General features: G+C 44.8%; 1 protein-coding gene across 6 annotated transcripts in view; it reads left to right on the forward strand.

Annotated features, from left to right (window-relative positions):
* Nucleotides 1–20,324, forward strand: part of Cdk15 (cyclin-dependent kinase 15) — a 95,637-nt gene that overhangs the window by 55,232 nt on the left and 20,081 nt on the right. For 3 of the 6 annotated variants that reach the window (XM_006496049.4, XM_006496048.4, XM_011238531.2), the window contains 2 exons: nucleotides 14,579–14,627; nucleotides 18,722–18,906. In XM_006496049.4, the coding sequence (XP_006496112.1) occupies nucleotides 14,579–14,627; nucleotides 18,722–18,906 (234 nt within the window). The remainder of the gene's footprint in view (nucleotides 1–14,578; nucleotides 14,628–18,721; nucleotides 18,907–20,324) is intronic. The other 3 variants (NM_001033373.3, NM_001356389.1, XR_373255.4) reach the window with 2 other exon arrangements.

A 20,324-nucleotide genomic window follows, 5' to 3' on the forward strand; every position in this document is an offset into this window, starting at 1 on the left:
GAGAGAGAGAGATGAGAGGCTGTATCCTGCATCTGTTCCATTTGCTGAAAGAGCTATGCTCTATGGAAAGCTAAAGACTAACTGTAAAGTCCTTTCAACTTCTTCGAGAATGATCATATTCCTTGCTAAATTGCCTTAGGGTCATTTAGAACTGCCTTACTGTTTCTAGCTGTTTTTCCCCAGGCGTTTAACATGCTTGAGGTGTAGAGTAATGTCTCTCCCTTTGGTATAAGATGGAGATAAGAAAGAAACGCTGTTTATGGAGATCATTGTCCAGCCTGCAGCAGCTCCTGGCTCTAGTTGCCATGGTTTCCAGGAGAATCCCGTTCTCATCATTTCCCATCTATTCTGTAATCCCTCCCATCCACTCTTCTTTGCCGGTTGAAAATGGGCCCACTTACCTTCCTCCACTCCCTAACATAGCTACAAGCAGAAATGTAGACTCAAAACCCAGTTAGGTGCATATGAATACAAATTTGCTGTGGTAAACATAGGCAGCTACCCCAAATATCGAATACTTGAGTTGCAGGTTGGTCCAGGCAATAGTGAGATATCCCCATGACAGATGGTCATCAAAGCTAGGAACATTGCCAAACATTTCCCTGCCAGATTCCATGCTAAGAAGGTAACTGGGCTCTGTGGAAACAGAGAAATATGCCATGTTGTTCATTTTGCTGTCATGTCAAAGTAATGAGCAATTTTTTATTCACAAAGAAAATTCTCCAGTCCCAGTATCAGCGGGGCTTATACTTTTGCACTGTTGCTCCCTTCTGTTTAAGAAGAAGAGAAGCGAGACTGTTTCTGAGTACTTTCTATCTGCAGACTGGTGCAGGCCCTGGATGGATGAGCTGTGTTCGTGAGTCCACAGAGCATGGGTTTGGATTCATTCCCCGATTCTCACTGTGACTGCAGTATTCCTTAGTGAGGGCTGTTTCTGTGGCTTTGGGAAGCCTATGGTTGTGGGTCAGGCTAAGCATGAGAAGAGACTTGGAACCTTAATCACAGCCAGGGTTTCTAACCCCACTTTTGTTAAATCTTAAGACTGTGGCATATCTTGGGCTCGAGGTTGGTACCATATTAATAACTCGATCTAAAGGACCATATTTTAAAGGATCATCAAGGTTCCTGTCCCAGAGCAAGTCTTATGAGTAAGCAGGTCTCTCTTGGGGCATGTCCATCTGCTCCCATTCCTGAACTACAGCTTACACTTTCCACAGACTTGAACTGAAGTGATTTAAGAGACACTGAAGAGGAAGGGAGCGTTAGAACATTATGAGTTACCCCTATTCCCATCAGCAGCCCCTTCTCCATCCTCCCCTCCCCCACACTATTCCCAGGCTCTGGTTAAAGGCTGCCTTAATCTCTTCTTCCGTTGAAGTCAACATTTACCTTCTGCAGAGAAGTGAGGGCATGTGAGATTTGTCTTCCTGTGCTCAACTTAGTTCGGTTAACAGTTTCCTCCATGTTACTAGAAATGACAGAATCCCATTACTTTTTATGAATATGTAGTATTCTGTTACGAGTATACAGCAATTCATGGTTTCCATTTTTATTTCAAGTGATGCCTACCATAGTCCATTAGGCTTTGGCTAGTGTAAGCAGTGCTGCAGTGGACATCAAGTAGAGCTGTGTACGAAACACACTGGCTTCAGCTCCCTTGGATATTTGCCCAGCAGTGAGACTACAGGATCCTAGGGGGTTTGTTCCTGGTTTTCTTTAAAATAAAGATTTATTTAATAAATCTTTCCATAGCAACTGTGCTCACGTACATTCCTAGCAATAGTGAGAATAGTGAGAGCCCCACTTTTTCCATATCCTTACTGGCATTTACCATCATCATCACCACCACCACCATCATCATCACCACCACCATCATTTGTATCTGGGGGTACATAACAGAATCTTGTTATATAGCTCAGGCTGGCCTGGAATTCACTCTGTAGCCCATGCTGGCCTCATACATTACAGTGACCCTTCTACCTCAGCCTCCCACGTGGCATATCCCACCACACCCAGCTTACTTTTTGTCTTGTGGACAGAGTCTACTCTAACTGCCATTTGACTTAGCCTCTTGGTCCTGATGCTCATTTCTCTGAGGATTATTGGTGACTCTGTGTGTGTGTGTGTGTGTGTGTTCCTTGGCCAGTCACTTTGTTTTGTTTTGTTTTGTTTTGTTTTTAAGAAATATTCATTCCAGTCATTTGGCCATTTAGAAATCCATGTGCTGTGTACTACTGAGCTAAAGTCCTGCTACACTCTCTACCCAGCACAATCAAAGATGTTTGGCTGCTGTGCACTTGGGTGAACAGCACAGCCTCCATCCATTGGCCGATATTGCTAGGCCTTGCCTGGGTAAGTCTTGCCTGGGTAAGGAACCATACTGATTCTGGTAGAGACATTAAAAATCTCCCAGTGCTGACCCCAGTAAGAACTAGCTTTCTCCCAGTTCTAGTGAGCAGGGCTTTAGGCTGTGGCTGATTGTAGCTGCTTGTACCTGAGTGAGTCTGGAAGGAGAGAGGGATGTATCTTGAACAAGACTGCCCCTTTTCCCCTTCCTTCCCTCTTTCCTTCCTTCCTCCTTCCCCACTCCTCACTTTAAGCAAGCTGGCTGAGAACTGTCTGTCCTCCACTTCAAAGGGCCAGTTGTCTTATTTTGATGTGGGCAGATTGAGAAGTAGGCTTTGAAAAATAGACTCTTTTTTTGTTGTTGTTTAATCTTTCCTCCTGGGATGGCTTTCAGAGCGGTATATCCAAGTGTCAGTGCGGGGGGGTTCTGACGAGCCTGGATTCCCAGACTCTCAGCAGGATCATCCTCTAACAGAAATATAAAAGTGAAATATTAAAAACCCTGCGACGTGAACTCCATCTGCAGAGTAGCCGGGGCCTTGCCTGCTTGTGCCATGGGGGAAAAAAACAGATCTTGAAAAAAGAGGGAGGAGAAAAAGCTCTTTGACTAGGAGGTTTGCAGGGTTAGCAGAGCACGGTAACTTCCCCTCAAAGGAGTGGGTGTTGCTCTTCACCCCCACCCCACCCCAAACTCTCATCCTTTGACTCAGCCTCCAGCACTCCCTAGCCTCCTCCTGCAAGGCACCCCCCTTTCACATGCTAACGGAGGTGTCTATGATTGGCTGAACAATACACTGGTCACACTCATTAAAGGGCTGCTATCTTTCACACAATTAGCCAAGACACATTAATCAAGCTGACGGCACTGAGGCTGCTGGCCTGCATGGGGGAGGGGGAGATTTTAGTGACTCTCCCTAAGCAGCCCCAAGCAAAGATAGAGTCCTAAAGGGAATTCTTCTACCCCAATGTCTGAAGAGGTTAAAGCCCCAACTGACAAGGCTATCTGGGCTGGGTTTGTGGCACTGGAGAACCCAGAGGCTTAGAACAAACCAGATGTTCATCTTGGCTAAGGTCTATTAACCGAGAGACAGTAGTGTGAATTTGAGCAACAGAAGCCTTTAGATGTTTTTACAAAGTTCCCCCAGCCTTGGTACCTCCTCCCTCCATTCACAAGAAAATGCACTCAGAGTCATTGGAACCTCAGGCATTCTGAGGCCAACTAAACAGAGGCTATGCCCACCCACACAGTGCGGGTTTCCCTATCCAGACAGAAAGCCTACCAGAGAAGAGAAACAGACTCAGTTGAGACAATGTAACAACTGCTGTGGTGTTTGTCCTAAGCCCTTGAAGGGCATTAAAATATAGTTCATTCTGAGAGAAAATGAAATGGTAGCATTCATGCTTTTGATCACGATATATATATATATATATATATATATATATATATATATATATATATATATATATATATATATATATATATATATATTTAATTTTTCTTTTCCAAGTCCCCTTTTTGTCTAGATTTTCAATGGCAACAGACGACAAGGTCTTACCTTGGAGACCTGTTTGCTTCAAAATCACATAGGGCTTTTCAGGGAATCAGCTAAATATTTAGACGTGTCTCTGTTAACATATACGGAGGCCTGCTTCTCTGGAGGCAGTCCAGGCACCGTCTCATTAGATGCAAAGATCTTGTGATAAAGAGGAACTTTTTCTTCTGCCCACATGATCACAGCGCAGTTGTGGTTTTTAATGTGTCACTGACTGTTCGGTCCAGCCCTGTTTGCTCCCCTGAAAGGGTCTGCCGGGCTCTGTTTGCTTCCTTAAACACAGTTTTTGAAAGCTCTCACGCTGGGTGAGCTCAAATCCTAGCATTAAGGTACTGCTGAGTTCATTTCACCACGCTCAAAAGCGCTGAGTTTAAATCCCTCTCAATTCCATTTGAGGCACCAGAAGACTTTATCCTTCTTCACTAATGGTTCCAAGTTTACATCTAGATACTGGGGGTCAAGGACAGGAGAGGATTTAGAAATAACAGTGCGTGACATTAGTCAATGCATTTGCCAAATTGGCAATTAGTTCCTGATGTGCGTGCAAAGCACTTTACTCCTGTCTCTTTGATGCCTGTTCCCATAGAGAAGGGAGCAGCATCCACTGAGGCTGTTAGGACTTTTAAAGAAATATCTGCTGAAAAGCACGCCTGATTTCCTCATGAGCTCAGCCACAGGGAAGCATCCGGGATTAGGCTGGTTTTCAGTTCCAGGAAAGAGCACCTCATCTGGGGAGTTTTTTCACTGGGGGAACTTAGTGGAAGTCAAAAAGGCAAAAAAAAAAAAAAAAAAAAAAAAAGCTGCACGCAGAAAAAGCCCAGAGGCACAGGCACCGGAATCCATCTGTGCCCTTGCCCACACCCTGTTGTGTTTTGTTTTTTTGATTTTTTTTTTTTGGTATGCTTGCTTTTGCAACTTTTAACCACTAGGTGGAAGCAAGAAATAACTGGGAAGGACAGCAGCAATCTAGTCAGATGGTGGAGCTTCACTCCTGAATTCTCCTTCTGACTGTAAAACCACTTTAAGATGTTCCCTGCATGTATATGATCTCAGGGCTGATTGTACATACAGGTAACATTAAATGGACTAAGCATGTTGTATTTATGTATTTAGGGATAGATCTTGAATTTGAGAGAGGGAGAGGGAGAAAGAGAGGAAGAAGGAGAAGGAGAGGGAGAGGGAGGCATGGGGAGATACATGTACAAAGTTGGAAGGAGGAAAGGGAGGAGGGGAATTATGTAATTATCATTTCATATATATGGTATAGATATAGATATGTATGTATATATATGGCATATATATGGCATATATATGGCATATATATGTATGTATGTATATATATATATATGTATGTATGTGTATATATATATATGTATACATATATATATAACAGTGTAAGAGCTGTGGGAGTCATGCAGGAGACAAATACTGGACTGAAAATCATCCTCTCCCCAAAAGGGATAAAAAACCATTAATGTGTTGGTTCAGAGAACTCTGAGCAAATCGCAGAATCCAGGCTAACACTGCCTCTGCTCTGGTGTCAGCTGCAGCCATGAGTAACTTGCTGAGAGAGAGAGATTTCCTGGGCTGAACTCAGAGGGAGGGAGCTACCTTCTGAGTGGAAAGTCCAAGTTCCTCCATTTATTGTCTGGGAGAACTTGAGGGAGTTTTTTACTTTCAGTTCTCTGAGCCATAAAATGGGAGCTAGCCTATCATTTAAAACATATTCCCTGTGTACCAGGAAGTATACATAAGTATATGCACAATATGTAATGATACATATATACAGTATACTACATATTATATATAATATTTATTGCACATAATTGCTAATCTCTACTGCTACTTGCCTGGGTCAGTGTTGGAGGACAGGTGAGGACATGCTTTCCCAGGCTCACAGAGAGACGTTTCCTGACTGAAAAGGACGGGAGTCAGTATCCAGCTTTGCTCTATTTCTCTTTATCATATTGTTTCCCTGAATCTTTTTACAGCACAGTACTGAAAAATTATCATTGAACTGTATCTGCCACAGAGCCTAGCTTCTCAGAAAAGCCCCACCAAAGCTATGCTTCCATTCTTGTTGCCACAGTGTTCGAGGCCAGCTGCTCAGTGACCCACCATGGTATAGCTACCACGACGGGTGTTGAAGAACACACTGTCTCTTTTCTTTATAGTTAGAACCTTGGGGATCCTGGCCTCTTTCAGGAAGCCCAGCGTACCTTGAGGCACCACAACTGACTTTTAGTTTGCCTTGCGTGGGCCCAAACGTTGTCTGGATTCCCACATCGTTAAAGTTGATGTTCAGGTTTTTAAGCACCTACCTATGTGTGTCTGAGTGCCTGTTAAGCCTGTACCTGTCCGTTCCCCACATCTAAACTGCCATCATATGCCTACCCACCTTGTGCCTGCAGAGCCTTCCCTAGAAGAACCCTCATTACTCGCCTGCCAGGAACGCAGCAGGGCCACGTAAATCCGCTGTGTCGGCATCGCCACTGCTTTTTTTGCTAAAATATGTTACAAGAAAAAGATTTCTAGAATTTCCTAGAGGCCAAGCCAGTGACTTCTAGTCCTTCCAGAAGAATTTTGCACATGCCCCTTAACTGGTACATGAAATTAATCAGTAGATAGTTGTAAAATGAAGCCATCTTGCTTTGATTCATAACCACCTTATCAAATGGCAGCAATGTTACCATCCATACTTTGTTTTCGTTGTGAGCCTAGCCTTTAATGGCTGAGCCAGTTCTTCCAGCCCCTATCCACACTTTATAGATGAGAGCTGTAGCTTTAAGAGTCAGATATCTGTCCCAGGGTCACCTAGCCAGGAAGCAGTTGACTCAGAATATCCAGACTCATTGGGCCCCGAGGCAATCACCCTAACAGCTTTCTGTATGCATTCATTATCAAGCTATACATATTGCTTGGTAATTAAACAATGCCCTGCACAGGAGGACAAGCTAGGGATATATTTCCTGATGACATCTTTCCACCAAGCCTGGATTTCTGAAGCTGAGCTTGGCTTCTGGAACATACTGTCAAGTGCGGTCTCTTTCCTGGGGCTTCAGTGGTCCTCCCTCGCTGCTGCTAATGAAGCCACAGGCATTCTCGGGATCTATGAGCTCTGATTGGACTCATTATGATATCACTTCAGGAGTGCTGCAGAAAGCGCCTGGGGAGTTTCTATTAACATCTTTATTAACCCGTCCCCCACACCAGTCAGTGAAATTAATTTAGATACACAGCCCACTTTGATCTTTATTAATAGTTTCTTCTAGTTTCCACATTTATTTTTGGTTTTCTCATCTTTAATTTATTTGGTAGCAATTATTAGTTTTTATGGAGTGGGAGTAGATGATCTCTACTCCCACTCCATAAAGTAATTAAGGTTAGGAAAAATTACAAGCAAAAGCAGGTAAAGCTATTTTTAATGTAAAACCATGCATGTATATGTACAGTACAGTATTTTATTTGTTTTTTTTTTTTCAATACAGGGTCTGCTTTGTAGCTCTGGGTAGCCTGCTACTCACTTTGTAGCCTAGATTGTCTGTGAATTTACAACCCTCCTGCCTCAGCCTCCCAAGTGCTGGGATTACAGGAATGTACCACCATAACCAGATTATAATTTTTATTTATTAAGAGGAATGCTGTCAAATATTAAAAAAATAAAGACAAAGTTAAGGTCTGCCTCATTCCTTCCAAGTTCCAGGAATGGTTTTAAAAACACTAAATGTCATAGAACTGGCTCAAATCAGAGGTCCCTTTCCCACTGCCAGAAGACACAGAAATAGACACACAGGTGAGTTTTGCAAGAAAGAGGTGGTAAATTTATTTCATTTCAATTTGTTTAGTCCATCATTCATCAGCAACTATTTAGTGATGGTAGACAAAATAAAGCATCATAGTATAGATTCTTGCTTTCAAGAACAAAGGTCAGGAAATAGGGAAGTGAGCCAGTTAGACAGTAAGGGACAGAAGTAGAGTTTGTGCACACCATGTACAGCAGCTGGGTCACCCAGGGACTGTCAGGCACTCTGAGGAAGGCACCCTTAACTTCAGGAATCTGAGGATGGTCTCCTGAGGAAGAGCTATGAATGTAGTCTCCACAGTAATAGAGAAAGGGGACAGAAGAGGATAGCTTTCTCCAGGTGAGCAAGAACGCATGTGCCAGACAAAGGACTCAGATGCTGGGGACAGAATGTACCTAGTCAATTGCACATGACACCTAGAACGTTGGTTTGACGGAGGGCCATTGCAGAAGAGGAGGCTGAAGGGTGGAGGCACCAACTGGGGCATGCCTGGCAATCACTTAGCATCTGCATGTTGACCTATAAGTAAACAGAGAGCATAGGGTTTTTTTGTTTTTGTTTTGTTTTTTTGTTTTTGTTTTTTTAGCGGGCCTTAACTTATAAAAATAATCCCTTAGGAGACAAAATGCAGAATTGCATTGGTGGCAGGCAATGTGGCAATGCTCTCTAAACCCTATAAGACAAATTAGATGTCAACATTAGAGTAGTGACAGCCAGTGAGGAGAGGCAGGGCACATCTAAATCCTTTTAGAAGGAAGTCAGGAAGTTGTCACTAATCGGATTTGAATTGTGAAGGAAAAACAAGTTCATCTCAATGGTGAGATGAACTTTTCAGTGGAACAGTGAATAAAGCGGGGAAAGGAACAGGCCTCTTAAAACCGAATCAAAAGCCAGCCTATGATAAAACCCAACCTAGAAATACAGAAGAGGAAGGCCTTAGCTCAAAGAGGCAAGTAAGCCGAGGGAGGACCTGACCAGACAGGAAGTAATCCACCAAGGACAGGGGAAGGAGTCTTTGGGCACTGAGGGGAGAACCAGAGGGGGTGGAGAGGACTAGAAGGTCATTATTAATAACAATATCACAGAAATCACACACTCATAAGCTTGCTGGGGATGCCAGGTGGGTGCTTGTGCTGAGCACATGGAGGCCTCTAAATATTTGTAGAAGCTACAGGGAATGGAAAATGTCCAGCGATGCGTCATTAAGTATGACGCGGAAAGGTGTGATCAACTTCAAACGTCATTTGTGAGAATGGAGAGACAATAGCCAGAGACGCGTTCCTCCAAGCATGGGGACACCCCTGACTACTGGGATTTCCTCCTGGGTCTCCAACCCCAGGAATCAGGCCTGGTTTCTCCCTCTTTACCTTAGGAACCAGCCCCTGAGGGCCAAGGAGCCTTCCAATCACAGGAAGTTTTGATGCAGAGTTACATGAATGACAGGCCACACATACGAACTGGAGTGTGAGCCTCAGATGCCAGGGAGCCTCATCCATCAGTGGCCTGCTTTGAGAGTCTAGAAGATGCTTCCCCCCAGAGGGCTGGGAGGACTAAAGGTGCTCCCCGAATGCTAGCTCCATGAGGAAGGGTAAAACCAGCTGCCTAGGACATGGGGGAGCAGGAAACCTGGCTGAGAGTGCAGTGCAGTTCAGGTGAGGGAGAAAGCCGCAGATTCTTGCAGTCCACTCTTGCCATACTTGAGATAGCAAAATCAGGCTAGCCGAGTTATCAACTGCATAAATACGTGTTATCTCAAGAATGCATTGTGTTCAGGAAATTCCAGGGGTGTAGTTCAATAGAACGCACTATAAGATAACCTTAGGATGACAGAGGCAAAGCTATAGTAACCAGAAAATGCTTCACCTTGAGCCTAGGCTCAAAACGTCCAGGTGATGTTTTCTCAATTGATCACTCAGCGTATCTCCAGGGACCAAAGGTTCCCATTCCTGAGTCAGTTGTGGAATGAGTTCTATTAAACATTGATGAAAAAACAAGCAAACAAACAAAGAACCCTGTGGTAATCTTCTATTAGGAGAGCAGTAGCTCTGCCCGCATCTGAATTTTGCTTCACTCAGAAATTTAAATATTCTGCTTTTCCAGTTCAATTTTACCTTGAATTCCAACTGAACTCAGATAAGAGCTCACTTAAGACAGCTGCTGTGGAAGGAGTTGGAGGAAAAGCCGCCCTGGTGATTTATTATTGTCTTTGGAAGAAAGCATTTTTAGAGGCTGCTGAAGCCAGAGAAACAGACCCTCTTGAAATGGTGCTGTGTAAGATGCTTGTTTGTCCATAGCTCTTTCTCTCATTGATCGCTCAAAACTTAACTACTGAAAAAAAAATCAATAGCAAAGAGGCAAGGTCATCTGGCTTGTGGGTATCTGCATGCAAGTGGGAGGGTAGGTCAGAGACAGGCTGTGGGCCTTGGCTCTGCTTCCCAGCAGCTCCCCAACTGACCCTGCCTGCTTTGCTGATGTAGCTACAGAAAAGATGTGGAGAGAGTCTGAATTTCAGTCTATACAGAACCAGAGGGCTCAAGTTCAAAATGTTGTTTGCCCTCCTGGGGTCCAAGGGCATCCATCTGGAATTCCTGAGAGGCTCGTTTGCCCTTGTTACATTCTCTCTTTCCTGTTTTGGGGGAAAAAAAAAAAAAAAAAACCTCACTCACTAAGTAGGAGTCTGATGTTGTGTTCTGCAGTTTTTATACACACTGGTTAATGGACTTCTCACAACAGTCTCCCTGGGTTGCTGCAGTTGCGGAAGTGAAGCTCAGGCAAGCATGTCGAGTTGCTGGCAAGTGCTAGGCCCCGCTTTCTGGGCTGGATCAGCAATCCTCCAACCTTAACCTCACTAGCAACATCTGGAGCCTATTAAAGACATAATAACAGCAAACAACTAACCGATGTGTGGCCCCTCCCAGACCTGTTAAATCAGGCTCTCTAGGGGGTGGAGCCAGGCCGCCTTCTTTTAAAAGCTCTGCAGGTGAGGCCACCCTACCCTGTTGGCCTGCGCCCCATCTCCTGAAACTCTGTTCAAGAGCAAAAGGAAGAGAGGAGAGAAAAACAATGAGACCAGGAGCTTTTGAGACTGTACCACATGCCAGAGGCCTTATCTAATCTTTCCGGATACTCCAAAATGATTCTCATTTACAGTTCTGGAAACTCTCTGTTGCTTCACCAGACAGGTTAAGAAATCCTCACCCCTAAGTCCCAGAGCACCTGAATGGCAGAGAGATTGGAGCTGGGATTTTGTGCTCATGTTACTAAATCACACCATAAAAAAAAATCTGGAACTGGAGAGAGGTCTCAGATGTTAAGAGCACTTCCTGCTTTTCTAGAGGACTTGGGTTCGATTCCCAGCAACCACATGGCAGCTCACACCTGTCTGTAACTCCAGTTGCAGGAGATCTGATACCCTTGTCTGGCCTCTGTGAGCACCAGACACACACACACAGTATGCATACATATGTGCAGGCAAAACACTCATATACGTAAAAATAAAATTAAAATGACAAGTCTCTGGGGCAGAGGGATGGCCCAGCAAGTAAGGGCACTTGCTGTGTAAGCCTGGCAGCCTGAGTTCAGTCCCTGGTGACAGAAGGAAAAAACTGGCTCCCAAAAGTTATTCACCATCTCCACTTACACACCATGGTGTACGTCCACACATATAGTGTGGGTATCCACACACACAAACAAACAAACAAAAGCAAAGGCAATACCTCGAACACTGACTACACAAAACAAACCAAGGCAGATGGTCGCCGTGGGTGGGCAGTTTAGATGAGAGTGGCCCCCATTAGCTTATATATCTGAGTGCTGGGTCTCCAGTTAGTGGAACTGTTTGGGAAGGATTAGGAAGCGCTGTCTCATTGGAGGAGGTGTCAAAGTCATTTGCCGGACCTCTCGATGATTCTGTTCTGTTAGCTGGAAACTGGGATGTGCTTGAATATGGAACCATTTTCTTTTTCTGTTTCTTTTTCTTTTGTCTGGGGAGAATAGTAAAGAGGCAGCAGTAAGCAGTTTGTAAATAAACACTAAGCAGATGCCAGATAATCTTGGTTTTACTAGTTATTTTTAATGTAGGCACAGGCTAGTAAACAGAGTAGCCTTGTACTAACTGACCCACCAAGTACTTAGTACTTGTACTTAGTGCTCACCAAGGGGACTAAACTACTACCTGCATGGTCCCCTTTTGCTGCATCTGATCTTGGAAGCTGAGTTTCCACAGCTTGCTTGCTTGCTTGCTTTTTTGTTTTGTTTTGTGTAGTCCTGGCTGTCCTGGAACTCACTCTGTCGACCAAGCTGGCCTTGAATTCAGAATCTGCCTGCCTCTGCCTCTCAAGCATTCAGATCAAAGGCTTGAGCCGCCACCACCACCCGGCAACGCAGCTTTCTTTAATCACTCTTTTCTACTCTACCATTCAGCACTATAAATAAACTTTTAATTGAGCTTACTTTTGAAATTAAAAATACTAATGTCATCCTTGGCATCGTCAGGACCTGACTCCACTGTGGGACAGGGTAAGTGCTATGTGGGAAGCATCACAGGTCACTGTCTGAGGAGCGAGCCCTGCTCACCCTGTCACTTATGAGTCGTCTTCTGGGCCATTCTGTGCACCTACCAACAGGTAGGATTATCTAATAATCCAATTGGTCAGGATTATCCAAGTGACTGTTGTCTAAGGTTGATCAAAACCTTAGCCACGATGCACAATTTTGACTTATTCCATTTATATAGAACCTGGAAGAAGATGTCTTAAAAACCAAGGTAATCATACTTTAGGTCTAAGAAAAGGAAAGGCCAGAAATACCATTTTAAATTATCGTTGGAATGTCTCTCCTCAGTCTGGATCACAAATTCAAGGCCAGTCTGAGCTCCTCACCTCAAGAGAGAAACAAGGAAAGGGGAGAGGGGACAGAGAAAGAGCAAAAGACCGAGGGGGAATGTAAAGAGCAGCATCAGCTGACACCCTCCAAGGCTTCTCTTTTTTTTTTTTTTTTAAAGATTTATTTATTTTATGTATATGAGTACACTTTAGTTGTACAGATGGTTGTGAGCCTTCGTGTTGATTGTTGGGGATTGAACTTAGGACCTCTGCTTGCTCTAGTCAACCCCACTTGCTCCGGCCAAAGATTTATTTATTAGTATAAGTTCACTGTAGCTGTCTTCAAACGCACCAGAAGTGGGTATCAGATCTCATTATGAGTGGTTGTGAGCCACCATGTGGTTGCTGGGATTTGAACTCAGTACCTTTGGAAGAGCAGTTGGTGCTCTTACCCACTGAACCATCTCACCAGCCCCCAAGGCTTCTCTTGAGGCCCTTCATCATTAGACTTTCAGTTTCTGTTTCCTAGATGATTATTTTTCTGGGCTCCATAGGTAGTCGAGGCTGGCCGAGAACTCTCCATCTTCTTGCTTCTGCCAGCCAAGTTCAGGGCCATGGGCATGAGCCACCACACCCAGAAGTCAATTACTAGTTCTCATTTGGTTTTGTTATTTATCCCTTGAACTTGTGGTGACCCTCCTGCCTCTGCCTCCCAAGAGCTAGGAGAACTAGGTGCTAAATCAACCAACTTAATCCCTTCTCATTGTGGTTTTAGTTTGGGTTGACCCAGCTGTTTGCATCCGTCCTTGGATAGAACATGGGTTCTTTAGCTCACACAGCAGGCACTTTACCCACTGAGCCATCATCTACCTGATTTTGAATTATTTAAGCCAGGCTTCACCTCTATTATATCACAACTAGCATATACAATTATATACTCCTTACTTTAAAAAAAAGCATTTCTGAGGTTTGTTTATTTGTTTTTAAGGTTTTCTTTTAAATTATGCATAGACATGTGTATCTGTGTGTTGGTGTGAACATGAGTACAGATGCCTGCAGAGACATCAGATCTCCCTTGAGCTGGAGTTACAGGAGGTTGTAAGCCACTGGTGTGGGGGCTGGGAGTCTGACTCAGGTCCTCTGAGAGAGCAGCAGGCCCTCTTGACACTGAACCATCTCTCCCATGCCAATGTTCGAGTTTGGAGACTTTGCCCAACCATTTGCTTTTGTGTTATTGTTGTTGTTATTGTTGTCGTCGTTGTCATGGTGATCGTTTTTGTTTGTTTGTTTGAGACATGAGACATACTTTCACTTTGTAGCATGGGCTGCCCTAAAAGTCATACTGCTTTCTGTGTGTGTGTGTGTGTGTGTGTGTGTCCCCTTTTGTTCTCCCAGGTGGATTGTGAGCTCTGGGAGGGTGATGAGATTTCTTGTATTCTCTAACACTTGGCACATACTCTACACACAGTATGTTAGATGGTTGTTAATCCAACTGAATGTTTTAACTGCACAGGTCTATGAAAGCTGCCATACCCAAAGACCACAAACTGAGAAGCTCAAACTCCAGAGTCTGGGAATCTGAAAGAGTGGCACTGTCATGACTGGGTCTTTCTGACGACACAGGCAGAATCTCTTCCAGGTGCCCATCCTTGGCTTGGTGATGACTGGTCTTGTGTTTCTCTGTGCCATCATTTCTAATATGTATCTCTTTGTCCAAATGTTCCCCTTTTGTGAAGATCCCAGTCAAATAACATTAGGACTACTTTAATGAGAATGTCGCACTCACCCTCTTCCCTTATAAGGTCCTATTCTATGATACTTTGTGTTAGGACTTCAACATGGGAATCTGGGAACTCAAAACTCATACCTACTCATACCTTTCAGTGACTCATAACACACAGAGAAGAGGCCTTCAAAGCCCGTCATTAGCTTGCCTGGTTCTAGAATCTTCTTTTACCCCAAGCCAAGATGAACATTTGGAATTTTAATAATAATTTTGGCAACAGACTGGAGAGTTGCTCTTGATTTTAGTGTTTCTCTGTGTGCTTTCCAGAATGGTTCCCGCCACCTAAACCTCAAAGCCTGCAGATTGTCTGGGACAGGTAAGCACCCATTGGCAAGTTCTCTTGTCTTAAGACACAGAGAGTGAAGCTTCTTTAGACCTCAGAGCCCTGAGCATCAGGCCCCCAGTACCCCCGTCCGATGCCTCTGAGAGAGCCAGCCCCCTGGGAGGGTGTTAGTTTTTCTTTATGAACCATTTTACTTTCAGTGAGTTTGGTCATTAAAATTGTTTTGTGCCCCTCAGCCATGCTCCAGGCCCTGAGAGGAGTAGTGTTGGCCTCCGAGAAAACCTAGTGGGTTTATTCTTCTCTGACACAGAGAAAGCGAATACCATCATTGAGTGGTCATTGGAGGGGGACTTGATTCATAGAGGTCACGCTTTCCCAGGCCCTCTCTACATGGTCTCTGCTCAGACCGGGGCAGACTTTTATTACCGGCTTTCAACAAATCCCTAGTTTCTTTTGCAAAGTAAAACAGATAATAGAGACATTCCAGGGATAGCGAGCTAGCTCTGCTGTGCCAGGCAGCCTCTGGGCGAAGAAGAACTCAGTGTTTTCGGACAATGACCAATTACAATAACCAGTATTATTTGATCTGAGAGTAATTAGCTGAAGCTCTGTTCTTTTTGCTTCAGTGAGGAGGCAAAAAGGGCAGCGAGGGAAACATCAGAGACAGGGTAAAAAGGAGCTCAGATGTCAAAGAAAAACACTCTCGCAGGTGGGAGAAGGAAAAAGTTTCCCAGCCAAGATCCCAACAGAACATCGGACCGTTGGTCTTGGAATATGCAGAGTGGTTTAATCTAAGCAAATGTGGCTTGATTGTTCCATATGTACCATTTGGGTGCTTTTAAAGCCACTGTATAGAGTGAAAAGGAGGGTACAAAGGAGAAGCGTGCAGCCGTGGACTGCCCAGAGAGCTTTCATTGGGAGAGACAAGGCTCCCAAGAAGCCCACAGGCTCTGCTCTTATTTTCAAGCCCAGGACGGCTTGAACCCCCTGTGATTTTGGAGGCATGTTTCCAGGAACCGCTGTTTATCATGTCCTTCGGGATATGCAAACTCGTCACAACCACTGCTAAGCAAATACAGCAGCCTGCAGGCTTGCACTTTAATTTATCGTGACATTTTAAAATAAGAAGCTATCTTTACTACAAGCCACTTAATTGAGTGGCACTGGCAAATAAAAACACACCTTTTTTAGGTTTAGGTATCAATGGTTTTAAGATACACATTCAAAAGCTATGGCACAGCCGTCAGGAGCTTTGGTCTAACCCCGAGTGCTCCTTGGAGTCCCTAGGATGTCATTGACATGGTTTTTGAGGTCCTGTGGAGGAGCTGGGTCACCTCTGTTTCTAAGCAGAGCAGTGCCAATTTTAGTTGTTTCAACTTTGAGGTTGGAGTAAATGTAAGCTCGCTGAAGCATAACAACAGAAGGTGTAAGCATCCTCTTGCAGGCCTGTTAGCCCCTAACCCTAACTTAGAGAAATCTGAGCCTCCATGCTGCTCCTGAGTTTCCTTTTGTTCCTAGTGGCTTTTTAAAACTCAAAATCACCAAGTGCCTTAATACTCTATGCTGCGGTGTTACAGCTGTCACAGTCCTGCCACAGGCTTCCTCCTGTCACCTTTTCTCCCACATCTCTTTCTTTTAGAGTACACAGGACTTGAATTCTCGTGTCACCTGACTCTCCTGACTTCACATCAATGCCTGCCTCTGCCCATGCCTGTGCTCCTGGCCTGGGCTCAGACTTCCTTTCTCTCTGTCTGGCTCCTGGAGCAAGAAGTAATTAATATCTGGAGCACTGCTAATGCAGTGGCCATCAGCCATGTCCAGCTAGCTATCTAAACTGAAATTACTCCCAGTTGATCTTAAAGCTCAGTTGTTCAGTTACACAACCCATATTCCTAGGGCTCAGCAGCCACCTATGGACAGTGCCTACCGTATTAGGCTGAGCAAAAATAGGCTATTTCCATCACTGTGGAGAATTCTATTGGGCAGGGTTGATTTGTATTAGTATGTAAGAAAATTCTTGCCTCTGCAGAGGACAAAGAATATGTACCCATCATGTGCTTCTGGGGGCTGTGTGTTGTTCCCTTCATTGTTGTTGTTGTTGGTGGTGGTGGTTTTGGGTAGAGAGGATTGCCTTTTGTTCTTTCAAGACAGAGTTTCTTTGTGTACCCCTGACTGTCTCAGAACTCAAGTTAGATAGAGCAGGCTGGCCTCTATCTAACTCAGAGATCTGTCTGTCTCTGCCTCCCAAGTGCTGGGATTAAAGGCATGTGCCACCACTGCACATCTGTTGTATTTGTTCTCACCAGTAATGTTCTAGAACATTCTGGTGCCAAACAGGATGAAGCTGAGGCTTGGAGAAGCTAGGTCACCTGGCCAGGGTCAGTCAGAAGGTCAGTAGAGGATTCATCCACTGGGCAGGTTTGCAACAGACTCAGTTTGCAAGTGTGGTAAATCTGGAATAGCTGAGGTGTCTCCAGCCTTACCTCATGGTTCCTATGAAGGTGTGGTAGGACTGTGTACAGGACTAAAAATGCACCTATCTATGGGTTCAGTGGTGATCTTTTTAACGTGGGCCTAGTGAGTAGATACTCAAGTTTCAGAGCGACTGGCAATTGTAGGCCAGCTTTCCTAATGGTTGTGTCTTCCTCCTGATGGGTGTTTCTTATTGTGGGGGGTCTACCACATCCTAAATGGAAAGCATTAGAAAAGTGGCCCCACTAGCCATATACTTTCTCCTTTCTATGGTGTAGGGGAAAGCACAGTAGCAGGTGAACTCGTCACAGGTAGGCAGCCCCGTGCCCTACTGTGAAAGTCAGTGGTAACAGTGGGGTTAGCTGTTGTCTTGCTCCTCTGAGAACAGCCATACTTTACGTGTGTTAAGTGATGGGTCGGCAGCTACTGCTTTATGCAGTCACAAAGCCCAGACAGGGCATGTGGCATGGAGAATTGGCTGACCAGTCCTCCTTCATGGCACAGCAAGTAAGCAGGCCCCTATCCCGGGATTTCCAAATGTGTTTATCTTGTCTATGAAGCAATTACTCTGGAGTTAGAGACTAGTAATCTGTTTGCAGAAACAGTTCTATATTGTATAAATCAGAGACCTGGAAGTTTCTTATGCAAATCTCATGCAAACATTAAACAAATCATAGCTGTAGAACAGGACTTCTAGCATCCCTGCATCTCACATGTCCAAGAGGAGCATAGAGTTCCAGAGGTTGGGAAGTCTGAGGTGAAGGCTCCAGTACATTTAATGTCTGGTGAGGGCACTGTGCTTTATGCACAATGCTTTCTTGGAATGTTTTCACATGGTAGAAGAAACAAAAGGGTTCCCCAAAGTTCCTTTGATGGAGGTTCTGAGCCCATCATGAAGGATCTTTTACCATAACCTAATTACCTCCCCAAGGGCAGACCCCAAGAATATAAACCTTCACACTAGGGGAGTGCCTTTTCCTTCACTGATGTCTCTGCATTTGTGTGATAGCTTGGTGAGTGCCTGAACCCTACTAGGGGTCAGTTTTGCCTTACGCCTCCCAGAGCTAGCCACCTGATAACATGTGTTAGTTGCTCATCTCCAAATCTGTAGATCAGCACAAGGCCAGCTTGAGGATGGATCAGTTTGGAGTTTTGGGTACATGATTATTGTTCCTGCCCAGCTCCATCCCAAGAGGAACAAAGGAAACTTCTTAGCTGATAACCCTGGGGCTGAGCTTCAGAAACCCTGTTAATAAGGACATTTCCACTCAACGCCCACTCTCCAGAATGGCCTCCTTCCTTCCTCCCCTCCAGGACTCCATGCTTTCTGTCTTTGGTATCCAGAGCCTGGAACATTCTGCCAACTAGGTCTTTCTGCTTGGGTGGGGCTACAGTGTTCCTCCAAGAGGAAGCCTTAATTATATATTTCTGCCTCTGTATTCACAAATCTGTGTCCTTTGTGTACACTGTGCCTTGGGACATGGTGAAGGTTACGGTTGCTATTGTCTCCCTCCTAGTGATAGACCAGGTAAGAGGTTTGTGTTGGTTATTTACATTTGCCATCTGTGGCCTAGGAAGGGCATGTTAGAGACACGTTAAGCCCCCGTTACTTCTTCCTCAGTTTTTATCCACCCCCTCCCCTTTTATTTTTGCAGAATAGCGGCCTCTAGAGAGACTATTTCTTCCTTCCACTTTTCCAGGCTGGGTGGAGTTCCTGAAGCTGAAGACCTGGCCTCCCAGATGCTAAAAGGCTTCCCCAGGGACCGTGTCTCAGCCCAAGAAGCGCTCGTTCATGATTATTTCAGTGTCTTGCCATCCCAGTTGTACCAGCTTCCTGATGGTGAGTGTGTGTGCGTGCAAGTGTGTATATGAGTGTGTTTGAGTATACATATGCATATGAGTATGTGTAAGTGAGTGTGTGAGTGTGTGCAAACACACACGTGTGTGCATGAATATACATCAAGTCTCATCTTATGGCTTTTCCCTCAACACTGGCGAGTCATAGAATTTGCAACCAGAAGTGAAGTCAGAGACTAATTTGCTTTCCAGAGAGAAGCAGGGGACCTGGCCTTACCTGAGATTTGAGTAAGATTCTTTAAAACTCTGAAGTACCAGTGGGGAAAGGTGACAAGGACCTCCTTGTAATGGTGCAAACCTTTCTTACACACAGGGAAGGTTGCCTCTGAGGTGTTTGCTGACAGGAGAAGCAAAACCAATGTTTCTAATAAGCTGCTTCCCTCTTGCAGAGAGAGTAAGAGGAGAGGTGACAAGCATATGTCAGGAAGGAGTGATGGGCCCTTCTTGATTGGTAACACAATGCCACAGAAGGAAGCTTGGAGGTTGGGCTTTGGCGGAGGGGAAGTGTCCTCCCAGGATAGCTGCCCACTACAAACACAGGTTACCCTGAAACCAGCCTTTGCTGCCGGTGCCTGGGTCATCCTCCAGGTCTGAAATCTGCTGTGGGCTGGGGTCACGTGGCAGGAGCTCTTCTTGGGTTTCTCAGAATGCAGCCAGGAATGGCTACAAGGAGGATGTGGGTGGCGGTCAAGGCCTGGGCTGTGTAGGGTGGGCTGGGCAGAGTATCCTTAGGTGAGGTTTCTTTGAAAATATCCACATTCAATGGAAAATCGTTGTTTGAAGTCCTAAGCCAAAGAAAAGAAAGCTGAGCAGGAAGGCCTGGGGGTCATCCTGGGAAGAGGCGAATGGGGCGGGAGTGGGGTGGGAGTCGGGATGGGGTGTCTGGGGATGCAGAGCTATTTCCCAAGAAGCATAGGCCCAGTTTGGCTAGGCTTTGTAAGCCCAGTTTCCCTGTATCTCAGACATCGTCATGAAACAGCAAAATCTCTTAGTTTGGGACTACTGAGGAATTTCATTATTAAAGTGAGTCACTTAAGATCTCTAAAAATAACCATCATTATACATCTGAGGTTAATATCTTACTTAACCCTGTAAGAAGAGGCAGCCATTAGAATTTATTAAGCTGCCATTAAGTGTCAAGAACACATGGAGTGCTATAAAAAGTTGAGGAAAACAAGAGGCTTGGCCTTGGCCTCGAGGATCTTATGGAGAGGGAGGAAAAGAGGGTGAAGAAGAGGAAACAGGGTACCTTTTACACAGATTAGCACAAATCATATCAGAACAGCTAAAATCTGTGTATAATCAGCTGCAGATGTTCAGAGACGTTTGCTGGAGGTGACTTAGGAGAAATGGGGATAATCCAAGAGAGATGGATGAGCCTGGAGGTGAATCTGGAAAGGG

The sequence above is a fragment of the Mus musculus genome, chromosome 1 (genome assembly GCF_000001635.26).
Source record: "Mus musculus strain C57BL/6J chromosome 1, GRCm38.p6 C57BL/6J".
Lineage (NCBI taxonomy): Eukaryota > Metazoa > Chordata > Mammalia > Rodentia > Muridae > Mus > Mus musculus.